This window comes from Pipistrellus kuhlii, unplaced genomic scaffold (genome assembly GCF_014108245.1).
Source record: "Pipistrellus kuhlii isolate mPipKuh1 unplaced genomic scaffold, mPipKuh1.p scaffold_m20_p_9, whole genome shotgun sequence".
NCBI classification, from domain to species: domain Eukaryota; kingdom Metazoa; phylum Chordata; class Mammalia; order Chiroptera; family Vespertilionidae; genus Pipistrellus; species Pipistrellus kuhlii.
The window spans coordinates 35,164,626-35,188,427 of NW_023425595.1; the positions used below are offsets into that span (position 1 = coordinate 35,164,626).

The 23,802-nt window shown below is 60.6% G+C and overlaps 1 protein-coding gene across 1 annotated transcript; it reads right to left on the reverse strand.

Annotated features, from left to right (window-relative positions):
- Positions 1-1,005: 1,005 nt before the first annotated feature.
- Positions 1,006-18,507, reverse strand: WNT11 (Wnt family member 11). The gene is made up of 5 exons (XM_036427667.2): positions 18,333-18,507; positions 11,417-11,652; positions 9,204-9,481; positions 6,134-6,426; positions 1,006-1,812 (listed from the first exon to the last, which is right to left on the reverse strand). The coding sequence occupies exons 1-5, from the start codon at positions 18,413-18,415 to the stop codon at positions 1,638-1,640; spliced, it is 1,065 nt and encodes a 354-aa protein (XP_036283560.1). The 5' UTR covers positions 18,416-18,507; the 3' UTR covers positions 1,006-1,637.
- Positions 18,508-23,802: the final 5,295 nt, after the last annotated feature.

A 23,802-nucleotide genomic window follows, 5' to 3' on the forward strand; every position in this document is an offset into this window, starting at 1 on the left:
ACCCTCTCCCTTTGTGCTCGGGGACACCCCCCACCCCTCACAGGAAGTGAGGCTGAAGCACCGAGACCCGGCCTTCACCTGGTTATAGCTGGGCCCCCGGGGGTTCTCCCATCTCCCTGGCTGTTCCTTCTCTTTTCTTCTTCATCTCCCTGACCTCCGAGTGGAAGTGTCCAGCTCGGGCCTTTGGGTGCTTGCTTTTCTCTCTTCCACCCCCGAGTGCTGATGCCCAAGTGTGCACCTCGCCCCAGCCTCTCCCCAGAACTCCAGGTTTGGACATCTGCCCGTCAACTCAGTATTTCCACGTGGGACCGATGGACATCGCCATCTCCGCAGGCCCAGCTCAGAACCCGGTCCTCTCTCCACCCCATCTCTGCATCCTCCAAGTGCAGTCCTTCTGGCTCCTCCTCCTCCTCCTCACACCCCACAGCCATGAGGAGAACACATCCTGAGGGACCCTGCAGGAATCCCACTGCCTCTCTCTCTCTCCCCCCGGCACACGTCGGGGGCTTTCCCAACCACCAGCCTTCGCCTCCGTTTCACCGATGAGGAAACCGAGGCCTCAGGAGGGGAAGGCTCACCCACGGCCACACGGAGAAGCCTCGGAGTGAGCTGGAACCCGAGTCCGTGTCCCCAGCTCCCCCGGAGCCGGGTTTTCCCTTGAAGCCGGCTTCGCAGGCCTGACGACAAGGCCAGGCCGTGTGCGTCGGCGTGTGTGTCCCTGAGGAACAAAGAACCTGCCAGCTGGGTTTGTGTTTCAAGACGTCTGTCCTCGCCCTTGACCAAGAGATCTTATGGGGAGACTAGGGCCAGAGCCTCAGAGCTGGCGGGGGGAGGAGGGGCGGACATCAATCAGAAGCCGCCTCGCCTGGAAACCGGAGAGCCAGCCCGGGCCAGCGCCAGGATTTTCTGAGCTCTCTTGAGGAGGCCGGAGACTGCCGGGGAGGACTGGGGTTCTCTCCGCATTTATTTCATACAGCTGTTTAGAAAGCTTGTTTAAAATATAGATCATTATATATATATAATCTATATATTTATATATGTATATATATAAAATATATAAAGAGGAATTGAGGCAAGCCACCCCAAAGGAAAAGCTATGTTTTATAAATATTTCTGTAGCTCCCACATCCCAGAGGAAGAAAACAAACAAAACAGAGAAAACATTTACAACCCAAGCTAGTGGTTCCGTGTGGTGGGCCCGGCAGGCTCGACGCTGGGGGCCGGGGTCTGGGGGCCTGGCCGGCAGAACACTCCGTGCGGGCGGGCAGCTCCCCCTTCCTTCTCTCCCGGGAGGGAGGCCGGTGATCTGGCTGCACAAGGTCACGTCCATGCCAGTCTTGCCAATCCCATGCCCCTGGCTCCTTAGACCGGCCTGGAAGGCAGCAAGTGGGCACTCCGGGGCCTCGGGCTGCCAGGTTATTTTTAATCTTGAGAGTTTCCTTTGATGTCCCCGGCCCTCCTTCTGTTCCTGGCGGCTTCCAAGTGGAAGCACCGGCCGCCTCCCATGCCTGGCATTTGGAAGTCACAAGCAAAACTCCACGAGGCATCTCAGGCCCGTCGGAGGGCCTCGGTGGACCGCCGAGGCCCCCAGGAGCTCCCACGGGGCCGGGGCCGGGCCGGGCCGGGCAGGGCAGGCCTCACTTGCAGACATAGCGCTCCACTGTGCGCTCGCACCTGCGGCAGGTGACGTAGCAGCACCAGTGGTACTTGCAGTGGCACCGCTCGACCACGCGGTCCGTGTAGGGGTTGTAGCCACGTCCACAGCACATGAGGTCGCAGCTGTCACTGCCGTGGGATGTCTTGTTGCATTGCCTGGGGAGGGGAAAGGGGAAGCACTCAGTCACCTCAGCCCCAGCTCCCAGCCAGGCAGCCCGCAGCCTCCTCGACCCTGGCTACAGACTCAGTCCCCAGAGGTGTCTTGATCTTTGGGAATCCTATCTAATGAAAGAGTAATATGCAAATTGGCCCATCACTCCGACACACAAGATGGTCGCCCCCATGTTGACACAAGATGGCCACCACAAGATGGCCAGCAGGGGAGGACAGTTAGGGGGGACCAGGCCTGCAGGGGAGGGTAGTTGGGGGGACCCAGGCCTATAGAGGAGGACAGTTGGGGGTGACAAGGCCTGCAGGGGAAGGCATTTGGGGGTATCAGGCCTACAGGGGAGGGCAATTGGGGGGACCAGGCCTGCAGGGGAGGGCATTTGGGAGCAAGATCAGGCCAGTGCGGGAGGGGAGTTAGGGCAATTGAGCCAGCAGAGGATCAGTTAGGTGTCAATCAGGCTGGCAGGGGAGTGGTTAGGTGTCGATCAGGCTGGCAGGCATGAGCAGTTAGGAGCAATCAGTCAGACAGGCAGGCAAGTGGTTGGGAGTCAGCAGTCCTGGATTGTGAGAGGGATGTCCGACTGCATATTTAGTCGGACATCCCTCAAGGGGTCCCAGATTGGAGAGGGTGCAGGCTGGGCTGAGGAACACACATACCCACCCCCATACACGAATTTTGTGCACTGGGCCTCTAGTATTTAATAATCCTCTTCCCCAAGGGTATGTCTCACGTTTCCCTATATTCCTAATTTATCAACATGATGGGGGTGTTTTATTTCATGGAGGTGTCTTTTTTCCTGTTTCTTCCACTTCTGAATACTCCAAGGAGCCTCAAATCACTCGAATAGTCTTATCTTCAGACTCAATCTTGAGTTATAATGTAACAAATGCAAAGATTGCCTTTACTTTTAGAATCCCAGGAAAAATTCTGAAACAGACAAAATGCCGTGTGTGTGTGAGCAACGTGAGCGGCTGGCACGCGGGTCACGAAGGGAGAAGCTCTGCCACCCACTTGCCTCCTTCCGTGCCAGGCACCTTTCCCCCGGGATCTCATCAAATCGAAGGCATGCCGGGGCCCGGGGTTGGGGGAATTACGATGCCCGTTTTACAGAGGGAAGCAGCCTCCGTGAAGGAAGGGCAGAGGCAGGAAGGACAGGTGCCCCAGAGCCAGAAGCCCTGGACTCCAACCCCAGCTTTGCCCTTACTGAACCTTTCTGGGCTTTGTCCAGTCACTCAGCACCACTGGTCCCCGCAGGCTTAGCGGGGTAGCAAGGGGGCCGAGTTCATGTTATTCTGGGTCCCTGACAACCAGACAGACAGAGCGGGAGGTGGTGCCTGGAGGGGGGATTCAGGAGGGAGGAGCCTGGGGAAAGGGTCTTGGCCCAGGGGACACTCCTGGGACATCTGGATCCCAGGGAGCAGGCAGCACTGGCTGAGAGGGGGCAGGTTTCAGGGGTGCAGGGGCCTCTGGCAGAAATATGGCCCAAGGGTTGGGGTTTGGCATGCTGACTGCTGAAGAGGCCTCGGTTCCCCAGGCGGGCCTGGTGGAGGGCGCCTTCCCCAGTGAGGGGCCAGCCTCTGGGAGAGGTACCACCTGCGCACATTCCTTTTACAGTTACATCCACCCCCTGCACCCCTCAGTCCCCTAACCGAGTGAAGCCTACATATTTCCTCCTCCAGGAAGTCTTCCTTGATGCCCAAACTGGGTGAGGGCCCTTCTGGGCTCCCGGCATCCCTGGGCTTCCCCCTGTCACAGTTTGAGCACCTGGTGTCTCTCCTCTCCCCCAGCGTTTGCCAGAGCCTCGTGTAACGCGTGTGCGGAGTGTCTGTGGTTGTCAGCTACTGAGATATCGGGGCTGTTTGTTACTGCAGAAAACACTGACCAGGACGGATGTCTGCAAAGGCCCATCCCCAAAAGCATGCTGGGAGTTGAGCATGGCAGGAGACCTGGGTTGGGGGGTGGCATTCTGGGAAAGCGAGGAAGGCAGCTGGTGCTGTCCAATGGGCCTCCTTACTACCGGTAGTACCAGTTTCAGGGGCAAATCTTAGGGGCAGAGTGTGGGAAACTGGAAAGAAGGGGCCTGGAGGCCTGGGGTCGGGGGTGGGAAGAGGTGAGTTGTGGGAACCCTTAACACGACCCGCATGATTAGGGCCCACTCAGGGTCCGGTTTCGGGAGGAGGCCACACACTAAAATGAAGAGAGAGACTAGAAAAGAGTTAATTTGGGACAAATGGGGGGCCAGGCAGGAGTCAACCTCTAGTGGGAAGACTCTCTAGGCTCTGGCCTCGCTATCCCTTTTATTGAGGCTGCTATGGGATACACCCATTACCCTTAAGCAGCTTTGGGAAACACCCAGTACTCTTAAGCAGCTTTGGTAAACACCCATAGCCCTTAGGCAGATAACAAGCGGATTATCATATCAGTAAGGATTTACATGATTACAAGATGGGGAAGTTGCCTCAGTTAGTTACTATTGTCTCAATTAGATAGGGAGTGGCTGGCTCTGACCTTTCAGAGCTTCAAGGTTGACCAGCCTCTTTCTATTAGTGAGACAATGATTGGTTTCCGGCCGCGAGTGGAGACTGCCATTAACTGCAATGTTCCCGTGCCTTGTGAATCGCCAGAAAGCTTCCCAAACGAGCACGCCTGTCTGTTACAGCTTCTCGGGACCGGCTTCCTCCAGAACTATCCGGGAAAGGCTGCTCCCCGCCAGCTTTGCCTGGCGCACAGTAGGTCTGCAGGCATCGCCGGCTCCCTCCCTCTCTTCCATGGGACTGGCACGCCCCCGCACTGAGGAGCTGCCCCGAAAGTGTAACTAGAGATCTCTCAGCAACCCTCCCAGGTGTGTGGCAGTGACCCCATTGCACAGAAGACAAGGCTGAGCCTCAGATAAGTGAAGGGATTTGCTCAAGGTCCAACAGCCAGGAAGCTGCAGAGTCAGGTGCAAACTATCCTTTCCCAGCACACACACACACACACACACAGCCCCCCCCGCACCCCCGCCAATGGATGCAGGGAGACCCTGTCTTTGCTCTGGGATCTTTGACGGGCCTCCCCCAGCCCCTCTGGGTTCTAGAATCCTCCTTTCCCCACCCCATCATCAGACCCACCCGGACTGCCTCACTCCCTCCTGGCTCCCTGGCCTGACCCAGTTCCATCTTCACTCTGCCCGACCCCCTCAATCTGGCCTCCAGATGGGAGCCTGGGCCTCCTCACAGAGCCTGCTGCCCTGGCCTGCGAAGACAGGGCCCCCCAAGCCAGCCCCCCTCTCCTGGAGACAGGAACGTGGGCTGCGGAGGAAGCAGATGCTGGCTGGGCACCAACTATGTGCCAAACACGTTCTCAGACACCCTCACTCCGGTTCAATATTCTTTTAACCCCGCCGAACACTCGTTTTGTGGAATGCTATTAGGGGCTCCTTAATAAAAGAGTTCCCCAGCCAAACACCTCGGGGAGGCACAGCTCAGACAGGTCCTTTGCTGTGGGATTGCTCCGAGCCTTTCATATGTTCCCCTGCCTTGTGAATCGCCAGAAAGCTTCCCAAACGAGCACGCCTGTCTCTGTTACAGCTTCTTGGGATCAGCTTCCTCCAGAACTATCTGGGAAAGGCTGCTCCCCGCCAGCTTTGCCTGGCGCACAGTAGGTCTGTAGGCATCGCCGGCTCCCTCCCTCTCTTCCGTCCGGAGCCAGCTATAGCAGCCGGGATGGGGCCGGCTGTAGGGCCCTCGGCCCCAGCTCTGACACTGGGGGACCTGGGGGAGAGAGCTGGGGCCCAGGGGGGTGGGTGCATGCATGTGGGGGGGGGACATGGGACCCCTCTTTCTTCACAGGATGCAGGCAGACCTCGCTCTCCCGTTGCCTCTCGGGAGCGCAGCTGCCCTAGTTCTGCCTCCACTCTGTGCGGACTTCCCACGTCGCTGTGGGCTGGCCACGGCCCTCATCTGTCCAGTGCGCCAGTTGTGTGGCATTTAACTTTCACGTATTCATCTGGCAGACACTGACCGAGGCTAGCGCCTGTCAGCGTCTCCTCCCACCTGTCTCCCCAGCCAGGAGGAAGGTGGGGTTGGGGCCTCTCACCAACCTCCATTCCTGAGGGGCCCCTGCCTTGGCAAGGAGCACCACAGCCGCTCCCAGAAGCTCTGCCAGGGGGCACTTCCACTCCGCATTCCTGGGGCCACCTCCCCCAACCGGGCAGAGACTCCCGTCCCTAAATGCCAGCTGGCCTGACCGTGTGCCTGGCCCTGAGCTGGGAGGGGGCACGTGTAACGCAGCTGGCCCTCTCCTGCAGGGGCGGCGGCGGGCCCTTACCTGTCCTGTGTCCCGTGGGAGCCCACCTTCTCGTTCTTCATGCAGAAGTCGGGCGAGCTCTGCAGGTAGACCAGCTCCGAGTCCTTCACGGGCCGGATGTCCAGGTCCTTGGGCACCAGGTGCTTGCGGGTGCCCATGGGGCGGTGCACCACCTTGGTGGCCGACAGGTAGCGGGTCTTCAGGTCGGTGGCCACGTCCCGCAGCTCCTGCAGCCCCTTCCAGCAGGTGCGGATGGAGCAGGAGCCGGACACCCCGTGGCATTTACACTTCATCTCCAGAGACGCACGCAGAGCCTGCGGACAGGGGAGGGTGTTGGGCTGGCCTGCCCTGGGACCCCGAGCCCCACTCCTCCAATTCCCCCTCCCTCTGCCCCCATGCTGGGTGCTCTCGGAGTCATTGCCTGCCTGCTCTGGGCCTCAAGTGATAGAGTGTGTGTCTGTCTGTCTGTCTGTTTGATCTAAAGCTGGGGGTGCTATAGATCCTCAGTTCCTCCTCCAAACTGAGGGGCAGTTGGAGAGGCGGGAAGAGAGTGGCATTTGCAGGGTAGTGGGTGCCAGTTATACAGCCTACTGCACACCCAATGCTCAGCTTAGTCAGCACCACGGCCCTGCTCAGAGGCCTCCTTACTCCCCCGCAGTAAAAAGAGGAAACGAGGCTCAGACAGGCTAAGCCTCAGGCACAAGGGTGCACAGCCAGGAAACCTTGAAGCTGGGATTTGAACCCAGGTCTGAGGGCGATTATAAAAAGCCATGGCTTTTAACTGTCCATGCTTTTTCTCTCACACAAAACTGGTTTTACTAAGTTTTACGAAGTGCTGGGGGGGAAATGGGGAAGGAAAAGGAAAAAAGGGAGGAAGAGAAGAAAGAAGGGAGGGAGGAAGGGAGGGAGGGAGGGAGGGAGGGAGGAAGGGAGGGAGAGAGGGAGGAAAAAACAGGAGGGGAGGAGGGGAGAGCATGGGGGCTCCCTGGCCTGGCTGATCGTTCCCTCCACTGCTGGTGCTCCTGCCAGGTGACCCTCAGCAGGCCACGTCACCACTCAGTGCCTCTGTCTTCCTATGTGCGGAGTCAACACGGAATTGTCACCTTGCTTAGTCATGGGAATTCAATGAAATGACATATATGCAAGGGTTTTGTGAACTATAAAATGTAAAGGAATATTGTTTTTGAAAAATATGGTAATAATATGATGGAGGAGGGAAGCTTGGGCTTTGGGCTTGGGTGACTCTGGCCCTGGCTTTGAAAGTAACTGCTCCACCATCTTCCCTGGGCTTCTGTGTCCCCAGGTGAACCTGTGGGGCATGAATTAGATCCTTTCAATCCTGCCTTTTAACCCCCGCTGCTTTGCCCACAGGACTCGGATCCGTGTGCCCAGGCAGGCCCTCCTGCCTGCCCTGTGCAGACAGCTACAAGACTTAGAGGCCCCCTACGCCTATCCACTGCAGCACAAAAATGGGAAACTGAGGCACAGAGTGGGCAGGGACTTGCCCAGAATTCTTCGGGGCGTTAGTGAGGGCACTGGTCAAGGTCCCAGGGCTCCTTCCCCCTCGCTGGTGCCTGGAAGTGGGGGTGGAGGAAGTCCGTTGGGTATAAAATCTGGAAGTGGCTAAGGGAAGCTCCTGAGTGAACCCCACTGCTGGATACATTGAGCCTCCAAGGGTGGGAGGTACGTTTGAATCATTAGGAAAAGGTAAACTACGTCCCAGCTCAGCTGTGTGCTTCCCTAAACACACTGCACCTGAGGGGCCATGTGCCCTCTCAGGCCTGGGCTTACAGATGGCCCCGAGAGGACAGTTCTTAGCATCGAGCCAGGGGTCAGCCCCGTGTGGCCTGGCTGAGAACCCTGTTTGGACTGCATGGAGGGGCGATGGCTGTGCCCATGAGGTGTGGGCCTGGCTGTGGGTGAGAATGGGGCTGGGTTTTCAGACTGGGGGCTGGGTGAGGGGGTTCCCGTTGAATTTCCGAGGATGGGGGACAGGCCTCCCGGTTGGGAGGCTGGAGTCCTGGGCCCCTGGCCAGGCTCTGCTACAGACTCACAGTGTGACTTGGCTTCAATCTCCCCAAATGTCCACAGGTGGCATGAACATCCTAGAATCCTTACACGAGGAAGACCAGGGAGACGGGAAGGTGAGGACACGGACACCTCTGGGCCTGGAGCCCTCAGACCTGGGCTCCCCTGAGCCCTGGGCCCGGGTTGAGCCACCTCAGCTCTTTGTGCCTCACTCGGTGCCTCTGAAATGGGCCTCCCGGGGCAGCAGGGAGGGGGTCAGGAGATGCCATCTGCAGCCAGCACCCTGCCCCGCCAGCGCCCTGCTCTCCATCTGCAGGAAGAGAGAGCAGTACCTCCTCACAGTGGACTGTGGACCACAGGAGAGAAAACTCACCAAGCACCCCACACAGGGTCTGGCACACAGGTGGTATAAAGGTGTTTGTTTGTTTTTTAATTGTTAGAAAATAAAAAGGCCCATTCGTTCACTCCTCCAATCGTTTGTGAAATGAGGTGAGGAACTAAGGGAAAACTGATAACAGATGTTGGGAAAAACTGTCCGGGAGGTGAGGGTGAGCCTTGGATCCAGGAGGACGTCCTCATTAGATCCAGGGAGGCAATTCCTTAAGCTAAAGCTCATTGCCCCACAGCCCTCTCCACGGCTCCTCCCACACCCAGTGTGGCCCAGAGGCCAGAGGCAGAGCCTGAGAAGATGGCCCCTAGGGACTCAGGAGCACCAACCCCCCTTTGTATAGATGGGAACAACTGAGGCCAGACAGGAAGTGACGTGCATACAGAGCTGATTGCCAGAGCCAAGGTGTGAACTCAGAGCTCCTGACACCTGGCCCAGTGCTCCTTCTTCTCAGCCAACATTCTCCACCCCAAGCCCCAGGGAACCCCCTGGAGAAGGAGCCAGGCAAGCCCCACACAGCTGGAGAGGGGAGAGCTGGGGGAGGCCAGGAACCCGTCTGAGTGGGTGTATCGGGGCCCATCCCCCCGCCACCCTTCCACCGGGGCACACTCGGTGGCCTTTTCTGGCCGATCGGCACAAGCACAACCCTCTGGGGTGGGTGGGGTGGGTGGTTACCTGTCTCCCCACTTCACTGTTGTGTAGACGCATCAGTTTATTGGCTTGGGATCCTGTTTTTTTCACCTTCATAGGAGCATCGGAAAACTTGGCCCCCATGAGGAGCCCGTAGCTGAGGTTGTCCGCACATCCTCCCCAGCGGTTCCCGGGCCCGGGTGGCTCACCTGGGACAGGGCCGCAGGAGCAGCCAGGCAGGTCGCCGGAGGTGCAGGCCCGGGCGATGGCGTGGCTGATGGTGGCTGCTGACAGCGCATACACGAAGGCGGACTCCCGGGTCCCTGTGGGAAGGTGCCTGTCAGCCATGTGGGGTGATGACCTAGAGATAGCACCCAGCCCAGGCCTGAGGCCTCTTCCTGGGCACCCATCTGCTCTTCGGAGGTCCGGTGGGGCCAGGGGCTGCACGCAGAGTGGAACAGGTGCAGGACAGAGCTTGGGCCATTAATCTGTCACCCCTACATCCTCCCACAAACACACTAGCTGACACGCACACACTCACATGCACACACTCACATACACACACTCACACACTCACATGCACACACTCACACACTCACATGCACACACACTCACACACACATGCACACACACTCACACACACACACGCACACACATACACACACTCACACACACACACTCACATACACACACTCACACACACACACTCACATACACACACTCACATACACACACTCACATACACACACACGCACACACACATGCACACACATGCACACACATGCACACACACACACTCACATACACTCACTCACACAGGACAGCAGAGCCGCCCACGCACTTGGCACACCCTCACGCCCACACACTTATGCTCCCGGACTTGCCCTGCCTGCCCCGCACACAGCGTTCGGGCTGCTTTAGAGAGATGAAGGCGCTGTCCCTTCACCCGCAAAGAGCTCATGGTCCGATGGATGGGCAAGGTGAGCATTCAAAGAGCCCACTGTGGGTTGAAATGTTTCCCCCACAAGATCTGCTCAAGCACTAACCCTTTGTGCCTGTGAATTTGACCTTGTTTAGCAATAGGGTCTCTGCAGGTGTAACTGAGCTTCGATGAGGTCATACTAGATCCAGGTGGACCCTCATGCCATGACCGGTGTCCTTAGAGGAAGCGGGAGTTTGGAACCAGAGACACGTAGAAGGAAAGGGCCCCTTGACAGAGGCAGAGATCGGAGCGAGGCAGCTATCAGCCAGGGAGCACAAGGGCCACCGGCCGCCAGCTGCAGTGAAGAAGCAGGAAGACCCTCCCCCAGCTCCTTCAGACAGAGCACAGCCCTGCCTCCGCCTGGATCTCAGCCTCCTGTGAGACACACATTCCCGTGTGTGAGAGCCCCTCACCCCTCGTTACCGCGGCCCCAGCAAATGGAGGCCCGTGCGCCTCAGCGGTCGGGTGGCATGGCCTTGGCCCTGACTCCATCTCTTTACTAGAAAACCACTGCCCCTTCTCAAGCCTCGGTTTCCTTAACTGTGCAATGGGGCTGAGAGTGCCTACCTCAGGCTGGCTCTAGAGTTCAACCAAGGTGGGAGAAGGGAAGCTGTGGAGTGCTGCACAAACATGAGCGTTCAGCGTGCAGAGCGCAGGTTAGACCCACTGGGGCATTTCTGCCCACAGAAAGTCTCTCTGTTGTACACACGCTCCCCACATCCACCCCAGAAGCCACCTCCTCCAGGAAGTCCTCTCCACAGGTGTTCTTTAGCCCGTATATCACTGTGTGCATCTCACAGCAACTCCAGCCGACCTGGGCTAGCACTACCTGTGAACAGCAGTCTGTCCCAAGGGTGGGTTCCATCGCATTCCCATTCCGGACCCCCCCTCACCCTCCAAGAGCCTTCCTGGTATTGTTCTCTCCTTCATTCGTGCACTGGGGTACAACGTGCACGTGTGCTGTCATTCGGGCTCCTCTGCGCTGGTCTGCTCACTCACTGTGTGTTCATTCATTCATCGGTTCATGCCTAAATACCCAGATCTATGATTAATTCACCCACCCATCCACCCACCCACCCATCCATCCATCCGCACCTCTAACCTTCTGTGTATCCGTCTATCATCCGTCCGCTCACTCATCCACCCATCACACATCCATTCATCCGTCCACCCGTGAATTCCCCCACCTATCTAAACACACATACGTGTGCCTGAATCCCTCCGTCCCCACCTGCGTGCATTCCGCAGGCCCTGGCAGCCCCTGCAGGCTCCCTACCTCTCTCCAGGTCAAGCAGGTAGTTGGGGGCCAGCTCGATGGAGGAGCAGTTCCAGCGCATGTCGGCGAAGGCCCGGCGGCAGGCCTTCATGACCTCGCGGGCGGCGTGCACGACGGTGTGCATGAGCTCCAGGTTGCTGCGGCACAGCTGCACCTGTGCCGACACCAGGCCCTCCAGCTGCTTGCAGTGCTGCGTCTGGTTCAGGGCCAGGGCTGCCGGCGTCTTGGATAGCGCCCTGCGCACCACCGAGAGGCAACATCGAGGAAAGGAAAGACAGGGCGTGAGGGGCCACGTAACTTCCACCCATGTGTCCTACCGGCCCCACCCTCTCCTCAGGGGGCCCTGGAGCCTTTGCCAGAAAGAGCCAGGAAACCAAGAGGCAAAGTTCAGGCCCCAGCAGAAAGATGGCTCCTCCCCCTTCTCCCCACCCTGTGGCCTTGTGCACATCAGGGACCCTTTACTGGGCCGCAGGCTCTCCTTCGTAACAGGATCACAACCGCCATCCTACCTAATCGTTATCATAATTCCCCCAGCAATAAACAGCGTTACAGCCGGGACCCGTTTGGCTCAATGGATAGAGCGTCGGCTTGGGGACTGAAGGGTCCCGGATTGGATTCCGGTCAAGGGCATGTATCGATACCTTGGTTGCGGGCATATCCCCAGTAGGGGGTGTGCAGGAGGCAGCTGATCGATGACTCTCTCTCATCGATGTTTCTAACTCTCTATCTCTCTCCCTTCCTCTCTGTATAAAATCAATAAAATATATATTAAATAAATAAATAAATAAATAAACAGCGTTACAGTCTGAAAGCTACTTGCATTTGTTGCCTTTATTTGGTCCTCTCGCAGCTAGGAGTGAATTCCTTCTTAGTTAACATTCATTCACCATGGAGCATTCACCGTGTGCCGGACACCGTGCTAAGTGCTAATTGTTATGATCATCATCATGATACACAGTAGGAATTAAGCATTTACTAAGTGCACAACATGACTTAGGAGCTTTCCATCATTGCTTCGTCTAATTATTAAACTCCCTTCTTAGGCTGTCAAGTCCCACACACGTGCTAGGGATGGCTGTGAGAGGGTCAAAGGGTCACTCCTTGGGTGATAAGACGGACTTAGCCGCTAACTCGCTGTGCGAGCCGAGGACAGTCACTGTCTCTCTGGGCCTCGGGGTCTGCACCCACACGTGCATTTCCCAGAATGGGTTCCCGTCCAGTAAGACCCTGAAGACAGGGACCCGTGCTCAGGCATCTTCAGGAAACACGACGAACTATGTCCCTGAGAAAGGCTACGGTGAGGCAGCAGGCGTGGTTCTGTGTAACTCCCGGCCTGCGGAGCACAAAGCCCTGAGGGGCGGGCCGGCCTCACCCCTGCTCTGGGAAACACCGGCCCAGGTGTCTATGACCCTGGTGAGGCCACAGGACCCCAGAGCCGCCCAGATCCTGACCCGGGGCAGGGGATTCCGAGACGCCGGGACCCAGGGTCCAGCCTGGATCTGCCTTTCTCCCAGGCCTTCTCTGAAGAGCCGACTCCCCCGGGCAGCACCTCCTCTAAGCGCAGGCGAGAGGGACCCCACAGCCTGGAAGGGGCTCACGTACACTAGCCCCCTGCCTTCCGTGACTCAGCACAGAATCCCCACCTCCCAAACCATGAGCAAGGAGAGGTGTGGGGCACCGGGATGCCAGCGCCAGCACGCAGAGCAGACTTCAGACACGGCTTCTGGTCTCTACGGACCTGTCTGCTCCTGCCTGGCCTGCTGAGCCGCTGAGGTCCGCCAAAGCTGGGGCACCTGAGGCCTAAGTCCCTGCAGCCTGTACGGGGTGAGGGGTGCCCACACAGAGGCAGAGACATTCCCTCAGCGTGACCTGGCGGACGCTGTCCACACACGCGGTCCTAGTCGGCAGAGCCTCTGCGGATATGCATCTCATTCCCGCAACACCCAGAGGGATGGGCTGGGATGAGATTACTATCGCTCCCCACTTTGTACAGAGGAGGACACTGAGGACACCCCGTGCCTGTGTGTGCGGCCTGCAGATTTGGCCTCCCTTTCCGGGGTCCCCTTCCTGCTGGGCTGGGAGCCATCACACTCAGCTGTCCTGAGCTGCTCTGCACTGCACTGCACCTCGCCCAGCTCTCTTTTTCCCCGCGGAGTCAGCCTTCTGCTTCATCACGGGTAGGATCAGACCAGAAAACCGGGGACAGTACCAAGCACGCCGTGGGCACTCCAGCCACATGGCTGCCTCCCTCCAGGTCTTCTCCCTGCGCTCCTGCTCAGGCCAAGAAGTGGGGTAACGAGAGCCCAGCCTTTCCTGGGGAGCTCGGTTCAGGCAAAATTTCTGAATGGTAAGCACTGGGGCTTCCAGGGACATGAGCTCTGTATTTCCGGGGGACCCTGACCCTGGGCCACTCAGCTGATGCTGAGAGGAGGTGCTGTGAGGGACACCGCAGGGAGCATGCTCCCATGCAGGGCTCAGACTGCCCCGGTGGGTGGGTGGGTGGTGGACATAAGAAGATGGAGCCATCCAGGGGTAGGCACAGGAGGGAGCTGGGAGCTGTGGGGCGAGTGGCTGGGACCGGAGGTCTGGGGGGTGAGGAGGGGAGGGACCGGAGGTCTGGGGGGTGAGGAGGGGAGGTCCGCCAGGGGAGTGTGCCGGCTGGGAGACCGGGAGGTGGAAGGCAGTGGATTCCACTCCCAAGGAGGGAGACCCGGTCATCTGGTAATGAGCGGTAATGACCGTATCTAACTAAGTCCCCCTTGGGGAGGTAATCAAGGATTAGGGCGGGAGGCGGGGGAGTTACCCGTCTGGACATCTCCGCCCGCCCGCCTGCCTCATGCAGCAGACCCCTAATTGAAAACATTTTGGTTTGTCTGGGGGTGGGGGGGGGCACGGGGGTGAGGGTGGGAGAGAGGACAGGAGGGGACAGAGAGTTCACAGCAAGGCCTGTGCCAAGGGTGCTGCTGGGGTGGCCCAGGCCTTCTCATTCAGGAGTTGGGGTTCTCCTGAGCATGCCCTGGGTGGGGGGGGGGGAGGAGGCAGAGGCCTGGGTGTCCGTTTCAACTCAGCTGCTCACCCGACATGTCCCCATCCCGCTGTGTGAGTGGGGACAAGGAGCCCCAGAGAAGGCAGGGCCTGCCCGTCAGAGGCAGAGCCGAGCGAGCACCCAGGCCTCCCAGACCCCAGGCTGGGTGCTCCACTCCCACCCGGGAGATGGAACTGAGGCCCCCGGAGGCCGGGCTCATGCTAGGGAACTGGCAGAGCTCAGGCTGGGGTGCAGGTCCCCCAACTGGGCAGCAGCTCCGTGCCTTCTGGAGGCCCCTGGGGCTCCTTCCTGAGAGGCCTGGCCGCTGAGTGAGAGGCAGGCTCGAGGCTGCCCCCCGGGGAGGGGGGGGAGAAGGGAGGGAGGAGGAGTAGCCTTTGTGGGTCCTCCCAGCCAACCTAACACCCTTAGATTCCCAGGAGGCTGGAACCACCTCCCCTGACCCCCACCCAGGGCAGCCAGAGAAGGGGCGGATGGCCCATCTGAGTCCCCCCACACTTGCTGGCCTGAGACTCTCCCAGCACCTGACTTAGGTAGGAGGGGAGGTCGTAGAGGGGCACCCCAAGTTTTTTTTTCCGGTCAGCTGCTTCCCTAAGCTTCCAGGCTCTGTCCCCCTCCCCCATACCCTTCACCCCACCGGGAAACTCAGGCTGAGTCCCAGGTGCCCAACAGGTGGGCATTCCAGGTCACTCGGCCACATCTGGTTTCAGCTCCTGGGTCAAATGGCCCTTTCATCCTTAGCTCACTTTCCAAAACCCAGGGTAGCGTCCCCCTTCTTCCCGCCCTCCCAGGGTACCCCCAGGACAGCTGAGTCTTCCTGGATGAGTCCTCAGCCTCCAGCTGCCCTGTCCTTCCCTGTGGCTGCCTGCGACCAGCAGGCCACAGGGCCAGACAGCCTAACTCCAAACCCCGCCTCTGCTGCCGACTGGCTGTGACGGCCTGTTAGACACTCTCCTCCATTTCCTCTTCTGTTTAATGGGGGTGATAGCAGAGTGCCCCCCCCCCCCCCCGACACACACACACATAGTGGTTGGGAGAGTTAAATGAAACAATATACACAAAGCACTGAGAACTGTGTCGAGCTTGTAGCGAGGTCATATACAGTTGACCCTTGAACAATTTGGGGGTTAGGTGTACCAACACTCTCCCACCCCAGCTCCATGTGCTGCCAGAAATCCGCATATAAATTTTGACTCCCCCAAAACTTAAGTTGTCCCTCAGTATCCATGGGGGATTGGTTCCAGGAGCCCCGTGGATACCAAAATCCATAGATGCCCAAGTCCCACTTTTAAAATGGAGCGGATCAGCCGGGACCGGTTTGGCTCAGTGGATGGAGCGTCGGCCTGCGGACTGAAAGGTCCCCGGGTTTGATTCTGGGCAAGGGCATGTACCTTGGTTGCGGGCACATCCCCGGTAAGGGGTGCGCAAGAGGCAGCTGATCGATGATTCTTTCTCATCGATGTTTCTAACTCTATCCCTCTCTCTTCCTCTCTGTGAAAAATCAATAAAATATATTTTAAAAAATAAATAAATAAAATGGAGCGGATCAATGCATACAGTTGGCCCTCCACATCCGTGGATTCCCAACTGCAGTTGGAAAACAGCAGTTATTCACTGAAAAAAAAATCCATATATAAATGGAACTGTACAGTTCAAACCTGTGTTGTTCAAGAGTCACCAGTATACACACACACACACACACACACACAACTGTTGTTCTTCTTAAACTCTACTCCTTCTCCTGCTTCCCCCTCTATCTTCAGCTCCAGAGAGTTTAACCACTAGGAAGAGTTTTGGCTTCCTGGAGCAGGTCTGCTTGGGTTCTGACCCCAAAGCCACAATGAGTTAGCTGTGTGACCTTGGGTCAGCTACTTAACCTCTCTGTACCTTTGCTCCCTCCTCTGTAAAACGGCAGTGATAAGACTGTCACCTACCTCCTGAATAAAGCTCTCGGCCCTCTGTCTGGGATTTACTAAGAGGCTCCTTTAATTCCTCCTTCCGCTGCTTCCCCACGTACACACGGTCCTGCCTCCATGCTTTTGTCCCGCTGTCCCCCTGGCTAGGGTGCTTGCTTTGCATTCCATCCTTGACCATAAAATCCTATCTCTCCTCCAAAGTCACCTACCCTGGGAGGGACTGACTGGAACACAGCCCAAAGTCCACTTGGCTTGGTTTTTTGTTTTTTTCTCCACATGCCCACCTCCTCCACGAGGCCAGCAGCTCCTTCGGGCAGACATGGAGCTGTAGCCATTTCTGTGGCAGCCTGCGCCTTGGAGTGGGGACAGCGTAGATGCGGGGCTTAGCTGGCAATCTGTCCCAGGCCCTCCCCGGCCACATGCCAGCGTGGGGGCTGTGCAAGCCACACCCTTCTCGGGGCCCACAGTAACCTGGGAGGGATAGCATGTCCCCCACAACGCCGTAGGACCGAGCCCGGTTCAGCCGGCCGCTGCTTTGCTCCTCAGCAAACCCTTTCCCTCTCTGCACCTCAGTTTACGTCTCTGCAAGATGGCGGTGGTGGGCGAGGCGGCGTGGACTCCCTGCTCAGAGGTTCCCGCCCGCTGGGCCAGGGCCAGGCACTGGCAGGAGGAGGGTTGCTGGTTTCTCACAAAAGTAATCAGGAGCAGCTGGGAGGCCCCTGCGCCCAGGCTTCTTCTTCCCAACTAGACACACAGGAAGAGGGGATTCCCCTCTTGAATCATCAATTCATGGGCAGCTCAACCCCAAAAGGAGCAGGGCTGGCGACTTCAGACTATGTGCTGGTGGCCTGGCCACTATCGCCTTGTCTCCAGCGAATCCAAGAACCTTCCACACACACTCCCCACAGCCCCCCTCACCCCTGCACAGCCCCAACAATCTGTCCCCTGCCTGTCTTAGCCGCATGGCTCCCCGCCCCCGACCCCAAACTCCAGACTGAGTCCTGTCGTAGACTCCCGCACAACTCAGGGGACCCGTCCACTCAAAACACGGCCTTCCCATTGTCCCCACCTGCGCCCCCGAGCCTCTGGGGCCAGCCTAGCAAAAATCAGCCCCTGAAAAACCTCTCCAGGGTCTCAAACATGTGTCCCCCACCAGGTGGTCTCTCCCTCCCCCAGTCTGGGCCCCACCACGCCCCCCTGCTCTCTCCAAAACACTTGGCGTTATTTACGGCCTGGGCTTATCTTTCCCAGTCCCCGGTGCAGCTCCTCCAGGACGGGCCTGGCTGGACTCCTCTCTCCGCCCTGCGGGTCCCACAGCCTGCACAGAGCAGGCTGTCCCTTCTGCTGGATGGAAGGGTACCCCTCTCCCACCAGCCCCCAAACCCCCGCCCATGAGCCACTTCCACCTAGAGGGCCACCCTTCCCTTCACACATGCACAGCACCTGACAGTTTACGAGGCTCTTCAAGGGCCACTTCTCATCTGATCTGAGAGGCGCAGATGCTCCCTCCCCATGGACAGAGGAGGACAAGAGCGCCCCCCCCCCCCCCCCGCAGGCTGTGACACTACCTCAGGGTCCCTCAGGCAGGGGTCAGGGCTGTGTGAGGACCTCCAACCAGGAGAAGGAGACTGACAAGGAAGCACGTGCCAACTCGGACCCTCTGATCTGCGCCCCTGGCCCAGGCTCTTTTTCATCTGCCCCGGGGGAGGTCTGCGCAAATCTCAGCTGCCCGGACAGGGTCATCCCCTCGCCCTCCATGCGCTGGCTCGCTCAGAACCCTCCGGCAGCCAAGGACAGACAGCATGGGCAGAGAAGGGAAAGGGGGTTTACGAAGAGTGACTTGCCCATGACCCCCCCCCCCCCCAAGCCAACTTCTCCCCTTTCTGGGGCCCCTGACGGCTCCCCACGGCCCCCAGCCGCCTCTCCCGGAGCCCCCCGTTGCGCGGTCCCCACTCACAGCCACTTGATGCCGTAGCTCAGGCCGGTGTGCAGCGCCAGCGCGAAGAGCAGCGCCTCGCAGACCCGCGGCCTCGCCCTCATGGTCGCCGCCGGGCGCGGGGGTCGCGCCGGGAGGAGCCGCCGAAGCCGCGCCGCTCAGGCCGCCGCCTGCAGTGGGGAGAGGAGAGCGGAGGAGGCGCGGGTCAGGGCGGCTCGGGGCTGGGGCCGCGGCGGGGACCGGGGCGTTTTATTCAAATGACGAGGAAGGGGGGAGGGTCCGGGCCCCGGGAGGCCGCTCCGGCCCCGCACAGACCGGGGCTCACCCGCCCAGAGTCTGGCTCCGATTAGGCGCCACTGGAGCCTGAGTGCGGCCGCGGGCGTGTCCACCCGCTTCTTTGCGCCCCTCCGGCCGGGACCCGCACCCCGCGGGCAGGAGGGAAAGGGGTGACGGGGCCAGAGACACCGGAGACCTGGCGGAGAGGGGCTGGGAGGGGCGGGGACACAGCGAGAAGGAGCGGCGCTCAGAGGCAGAGCCTGGAAGACACCACGGAGCGGAGTGGAGCCGGGACAGACGCGCGGAGATGGGAAGGGACCGAGAGAAGAGGACGCGAGCGAAGGGTGTCGGGCGGAGGCCCGGGTGGTGGTGGGAGGGGGGAGAGGGGGAATGTCAAAGATTCTGAGCCCCAAAACTGGTTTCTTATCTCCACAAAAGCAGTTATTATACGATGGCTCTGCTGGTTTTCCGTTCCCATCGTGCCTGGGGATACAATTGTGACCCCAGTTGTGATAACGTTAGATCACCTAACAGGATCGCCTTTGCTCCTTCCGGCAGCCAGGCCAGATAGGTCCCATCCCTGCCCCCATAGCCCAGGTGAGAAGGCTGGGGATACGAAACGGGGCTGTTCAGCCTAGTGAGCGCATGCCCACACGCCCTGTTCTATGTCCTCTCGGTCGCCCGGTGAGATAACGGACTATGAGAAGACAGGGACATGCAGGCTTGCTCTGGGCGTCCGTTTCTCAGTCTGTGAAGGGGGCGGTGAGACGTGGGATGCCAAAGGTCTCTGTACAGTGGGGGCTGTTCAGGATGCCGGTCTCCCCAAGTCCCTCGCCGGTCGTCCCCCTTCGGAGGTTTCCGTGGTGCACAGGCCAGAGCCCAGGCTGGGCAGACTGGCCTTGGCTAAGCGGGGAGGCGCACCGGGCCGGAGCAATGCCGCCTCCCGCCGCCAGGCGGCGTCCTGGGGCCGCGGAGCAGCCGCTACCCCTGCCGCCTGCAGGCCCCAGAACCGCTTTCTCCAGCTTTTCTTCTTTTTTCTTCTCTCTTCTCCCACCCTTCCCTCCCGGACTTCATTCTTGCCTCATTAACTACCTTCCCAGCTTCTCCCAAATTTGCCAACACCTGGCGTTCGCCTGGACAGATCCACAGCCCCAGCCCCTTCCTTTCCCTCCCACCCCCCACCCCGGGGAGGAGCAGAGACAAAGGGATTCCTTCCTAAAGGGTCTGGGGAGTTGGAAAAAGGAGGCGCCCGCCTTGGTGGGGGAGCTTTGGCGGGAAGGGAGCGCTCTCATTTCGCTGTGTGCGTCTGGACAAGCCCTCCTCCATCACCCCCAGCCTCAGTCTCCCCCTCTATCAAAACAAGCGACTGGGCTTCGGGGCGCATCTCCTGGGGTCCTTCCAGCCTCCCAGCAGCCTGGGGGTGTTTGAGCTCCCCTCCACTTAGGTTTCCTCTCTTCCATAGATATACATACACCTGTGTCGTTTGCACATGTACCTGTGTGCCTCCAACACACACAGATTTGAAACACCCCTGTTTTCTGGAGCCTTCCGCTAGATCCCGGAGGAAGACAGGGGGAGAGAACCCCGAATTAAAGGTATTTTCTCCTTCGCAGAGCGTCCGGCCAGGCGCCTGACACAGAGGTGCTGACTACATGCAGGCGAGTCCAGGCTGGGGGTCTCAGCAGGACTCCCAGTGCAACGGAGCTCGCTCCTCCCGCCCAGCCTGCGTTCAAACCCTTTGTCTTCCTGGCCTTGGAAGTGTACCGCATTTCTGAGATCGAGAGGAATAGTGGCTGGATGGGGGGGGGGGGGGGGGGGGGAGGAATCAAGTCTCCAGTCACCGTCTCTTCGCCTCCACCCTTCCCAAAGTGTAGGCTACTCTCCCCACCCCCACCCCCACCCGCCCCGCGTTCCAGGGTGGGAGGGAGCCAGGGGCTGCGCGCGGAGGGAGGAGAGGGAAGACTCCCAGTGGGGTGTGCATGCTCAGCCCTGCTTGCCCAGGGAGAGGAGTGGCCGCCCGGACCCCCAGCACACTGGGACCCAGCCTCCAGCTCCTCCGCCCTCTCCGAGCTGCCCCGGGGGCCCTGGGCCTCTCTCTCCGCCGCCCCAGCACGTCGCCGGGAAGGCAGTGCCTGGCCAGGGCCTCTGGGTGCTGACGGACTATTCCTGTCCCGTGTTCACGCGTCCAGGACAGCCGCTCAGGCCGGGCCGCTGGGTCACCCTCAGCCTATGCCCCGCGGGTCAGGGCGAGCTCGCCTCCCCAGCCCCGGCCGCCAGGGGGCGCTAAGTGGGCGCTCAAGGTAGGACAGGCTGCTGCCTCCCGTATTGGGGGACTTGGGACAAGTCCCCTCCTCTTCCCAGGTCCCCGGGCCCCAGCCTGGGGGTGGGATGGGGTTTGGGTAAGTTCCCTCTCAGTTCCAGTGGTCCCGTAAGACATCCACTTGCCGCGGGCAGCCCCCATGGCCCGACCCGACCCCTTTGCTTTGGGCCTGGCGCAGAGCTTCCCCAGGGGCCGGGCGCTTAGTGGGCCCGGGTCTAAGCTGCGCCTTTGGAGAGATGAGCGGTCCTTCCTCGTCCCACTGAGAATAAGTCCAAGGTGCCCGAGAGACGTGGCCGCCGGGCTGTGCACCCGGGGCTCGGCGAGGGCAGCAGCTGCAGCCCCGCTCCAGCAGGTGGTCAGAAGCCCGGGCTCCGGAAGACCCCGGACACCCCGCTGCTGGGGCGGCAGCCCCTCCGAGCCGGGCCGGCGGGGACGTGCGGGGTCTCTCCCTCCGGGAGGAGCGGCTCCGGGAGGAGAACCAGAGCCGGTGCCGCGCGGGGGACAGGGTGTCCGCGCCGCGCGCTAGGCGGGCGCCCGCGGGGCCTGCGCCTCCGGCCGCGCAGCCCGAAGCGCCGACCCCGCCGCGAGCCGGGCGACCCGGGGCGACCGCTCCAAGGTTCAAGGTTACCTGCGATGTGCGGCGAGGCCGGGCCGCACCGGCCTGGGCCCGGGCCGCCCGAGGGCTGGGAGGTGGGTCTGCTGCGCCGCGGACGGTTCCCCGGGGTCCCCGCGAGGCCGGCTACGTTGGAAGTGGGAAGGGTGGGGTGGAGGAACGCGGGGTGCTCCCGACTGCCCCTCCGAGCCGGCCCTGAGCGCCTACGGACGGTGCAGGGAGGAAAGCACCCCAGCCCCCGGAGGTGGGAGGTGCGGGGCTCCTGTGAGAGCCCGGCCAGATGTGCGGGCTGCTCCAGATGTGCCTCCCAGCCCGGACAGGGCTCTCCTCCCCACCCCCAGCCCGAAGCTCAGGTCCGTAAACACACTCTCCCCGCCGCAGCCGCCGCTGCTGGGACCGGGCTCACCCGCACCCCCAATGTGGTGAGAGCTGCGTGGTTCTCTGCCTCCGGCCACACACCCTCCGCCGCGGGGCCCGAGTCCCCCACCCCCGGGATGGCTCGGGCATGACCTCATCCGCGGGCGGACTGGGAGGGAGGGAAGGGGCGGCGGGGGGCCCGGGCCGGGAAAGGCTCGCTCGGGACGCGGGAACCGCACAGGCCACCCCCATCCCTCACCCGCGGGCCGCCCGAGCCCCTGGCCCCGCGGCTGCGCTCCGGAGGGGAAGGGTGGACAGGGTTGCTTACCCGGGAGGGGTTGCCCAACGGAGTCGCGCAGTCGTCCCCCTCGGACTCGGCCGCTCCCCACCCACCCGAGCAGATCCCCGCCGGGCACCCACCCGCTGCCCTGCCCTCAGTCCCCGCTCACCTCCTGGGCACCCGCTGGCTGGCCGCGCCCCGAGGGGCCGGCGGCTGGGGCTGGCGGAGGAGCGGCGAGCGCGGCCCCCGGCGCTCTCGGGGCTGGGCGGGCGGGGAGGGCGCCCTCCGGGCCAAGCCGGGGGAGCAGGGCGCCCGCCGGGGTCCTGGCAGGCGGTGGCGGCTCGGGCCCCGCGGAGACCCCGCTGCGGGCTCAGGCTGCTCTGCGCTCCTCTCCGTTCCCGGGTCCTGCGCTCCCCCGCGCGCCCTTCTCTCTCTCCCTCTCTCTCTGGTCCTGGCCGGGCACGGTCTCCGGCGCGGGCCGCCAGGCGGCTTTATAAGGCGCGGCCGCCGCTTTGATCCGCCCACGTCAGCGCGCCGCACCCCACCCGGTGGCTCCCGCCGCGCGCGGGGGGCGGGGCGGGTCCCCGCAGAGGCCACAGCCCCGGCGGAGCGGAGGACCCCGCACCCCGCTCAGCTGTAAAGAGGGGACTGACTAACCACAGGTAAGGCAGGTTTCTAACCCCCGAAGCAAGTCCCACAAAGAACCCCAACACGTCTAGTTTAGCCGAGGAGGAAGCCACGGCTCAGACTCAGGGGATGTCCCGCATCTGGAGCCGGGGCGGGCATCACTGGGTGTGCAGCTTGGGTGCAGGGATCTGAGAGCTGCGTGGGCGGTCCAGTCAGTCCTTCCTGGGGCCATTTCCCAAGGCCTCTGGTTCCAGACCTGGGAAGGGATCGCCATCCTGAGCTCTGTCTGCCGAGAAAGGAGGCGCAAGGGCTCTGAGCTGGGAAGCGCGCTCTAAACCTTAGGCGCCAAGGAAGCAGGTAACTGAGCCTCTGGGATGCCAGTGGGGGAAGCCTTTGACCACCTTGCCAACCCTGCCCCTCCCCCGCCCCACTCCTCCAGGGGATCTCCAGCGGAGGACTGGCTTGCAGAAGCTAAAGGGGACTACATTGGTGCCTCCTGGCCTGGGGCTGGCGCTGGGCTTCTGGCTGGATGACTGCCCACCTTCCTAACCCCCGACCTTGGCCTTCCTGGCTGAGGACACAGGTTCCTCCCCATTTTGCTGGGTCAGTTTCTGAGGTTTACACGGCTTCCAACTCACCCTAGCCCCAGGGTTCTCAGTCCCAAGGAAGATCCAGGTCATTAGCAGAAGATGAAGCATACACGTCATGGGAAGGGGCTTGTCTCTGGCCCTCCAAACCGCCTGGTACGCCTTTCCCCATTCTTTGCCCATGAAGTGCCACCAAACCAGGTCCCTTTCACATACAACACACACACCTGCGTCCACAGAGCCCACTTCGGGCTCTCAGCCATACAAGTGCCCTCCGCCAGTCCATCTCGCACACAGGGCTGGGGCACATCACCCCACAAATGGACGCAGACGGGAAGTACTTGCATACACCATGTGCCCACACACTCTCAACAGCCCCTAGGAATGAAATGGCCATACACATCTTCGAGATGTGGCAAATACGACTGCCC

Excerpts from the sequence above, each read along its gene's own strand:
- WNT11 (XM_036427667.2), bottom strand. The coding sequence starts at position 18,415 with ATGAGGGCGAGGCCGCGGGTCTGCGAGGCGCTGCTCTTCGCGCTGGCG. Across the intron at positions 11,653-18,332 it reads AGCTACGGCATCAAGTGGCT|GGCGCTATCCAAGACGCCGG; the intron begins GTGAGTGGGGAC and ends GGTGGTGCGCAG. Across the intron at positions 1,813-6,133 it reads TCCCACGGGACACAGGACAG|GCAATGCAACAAGACATCCC; the intron begins GTAAGGGCCCGC and ends TCCCCTCCCCAG.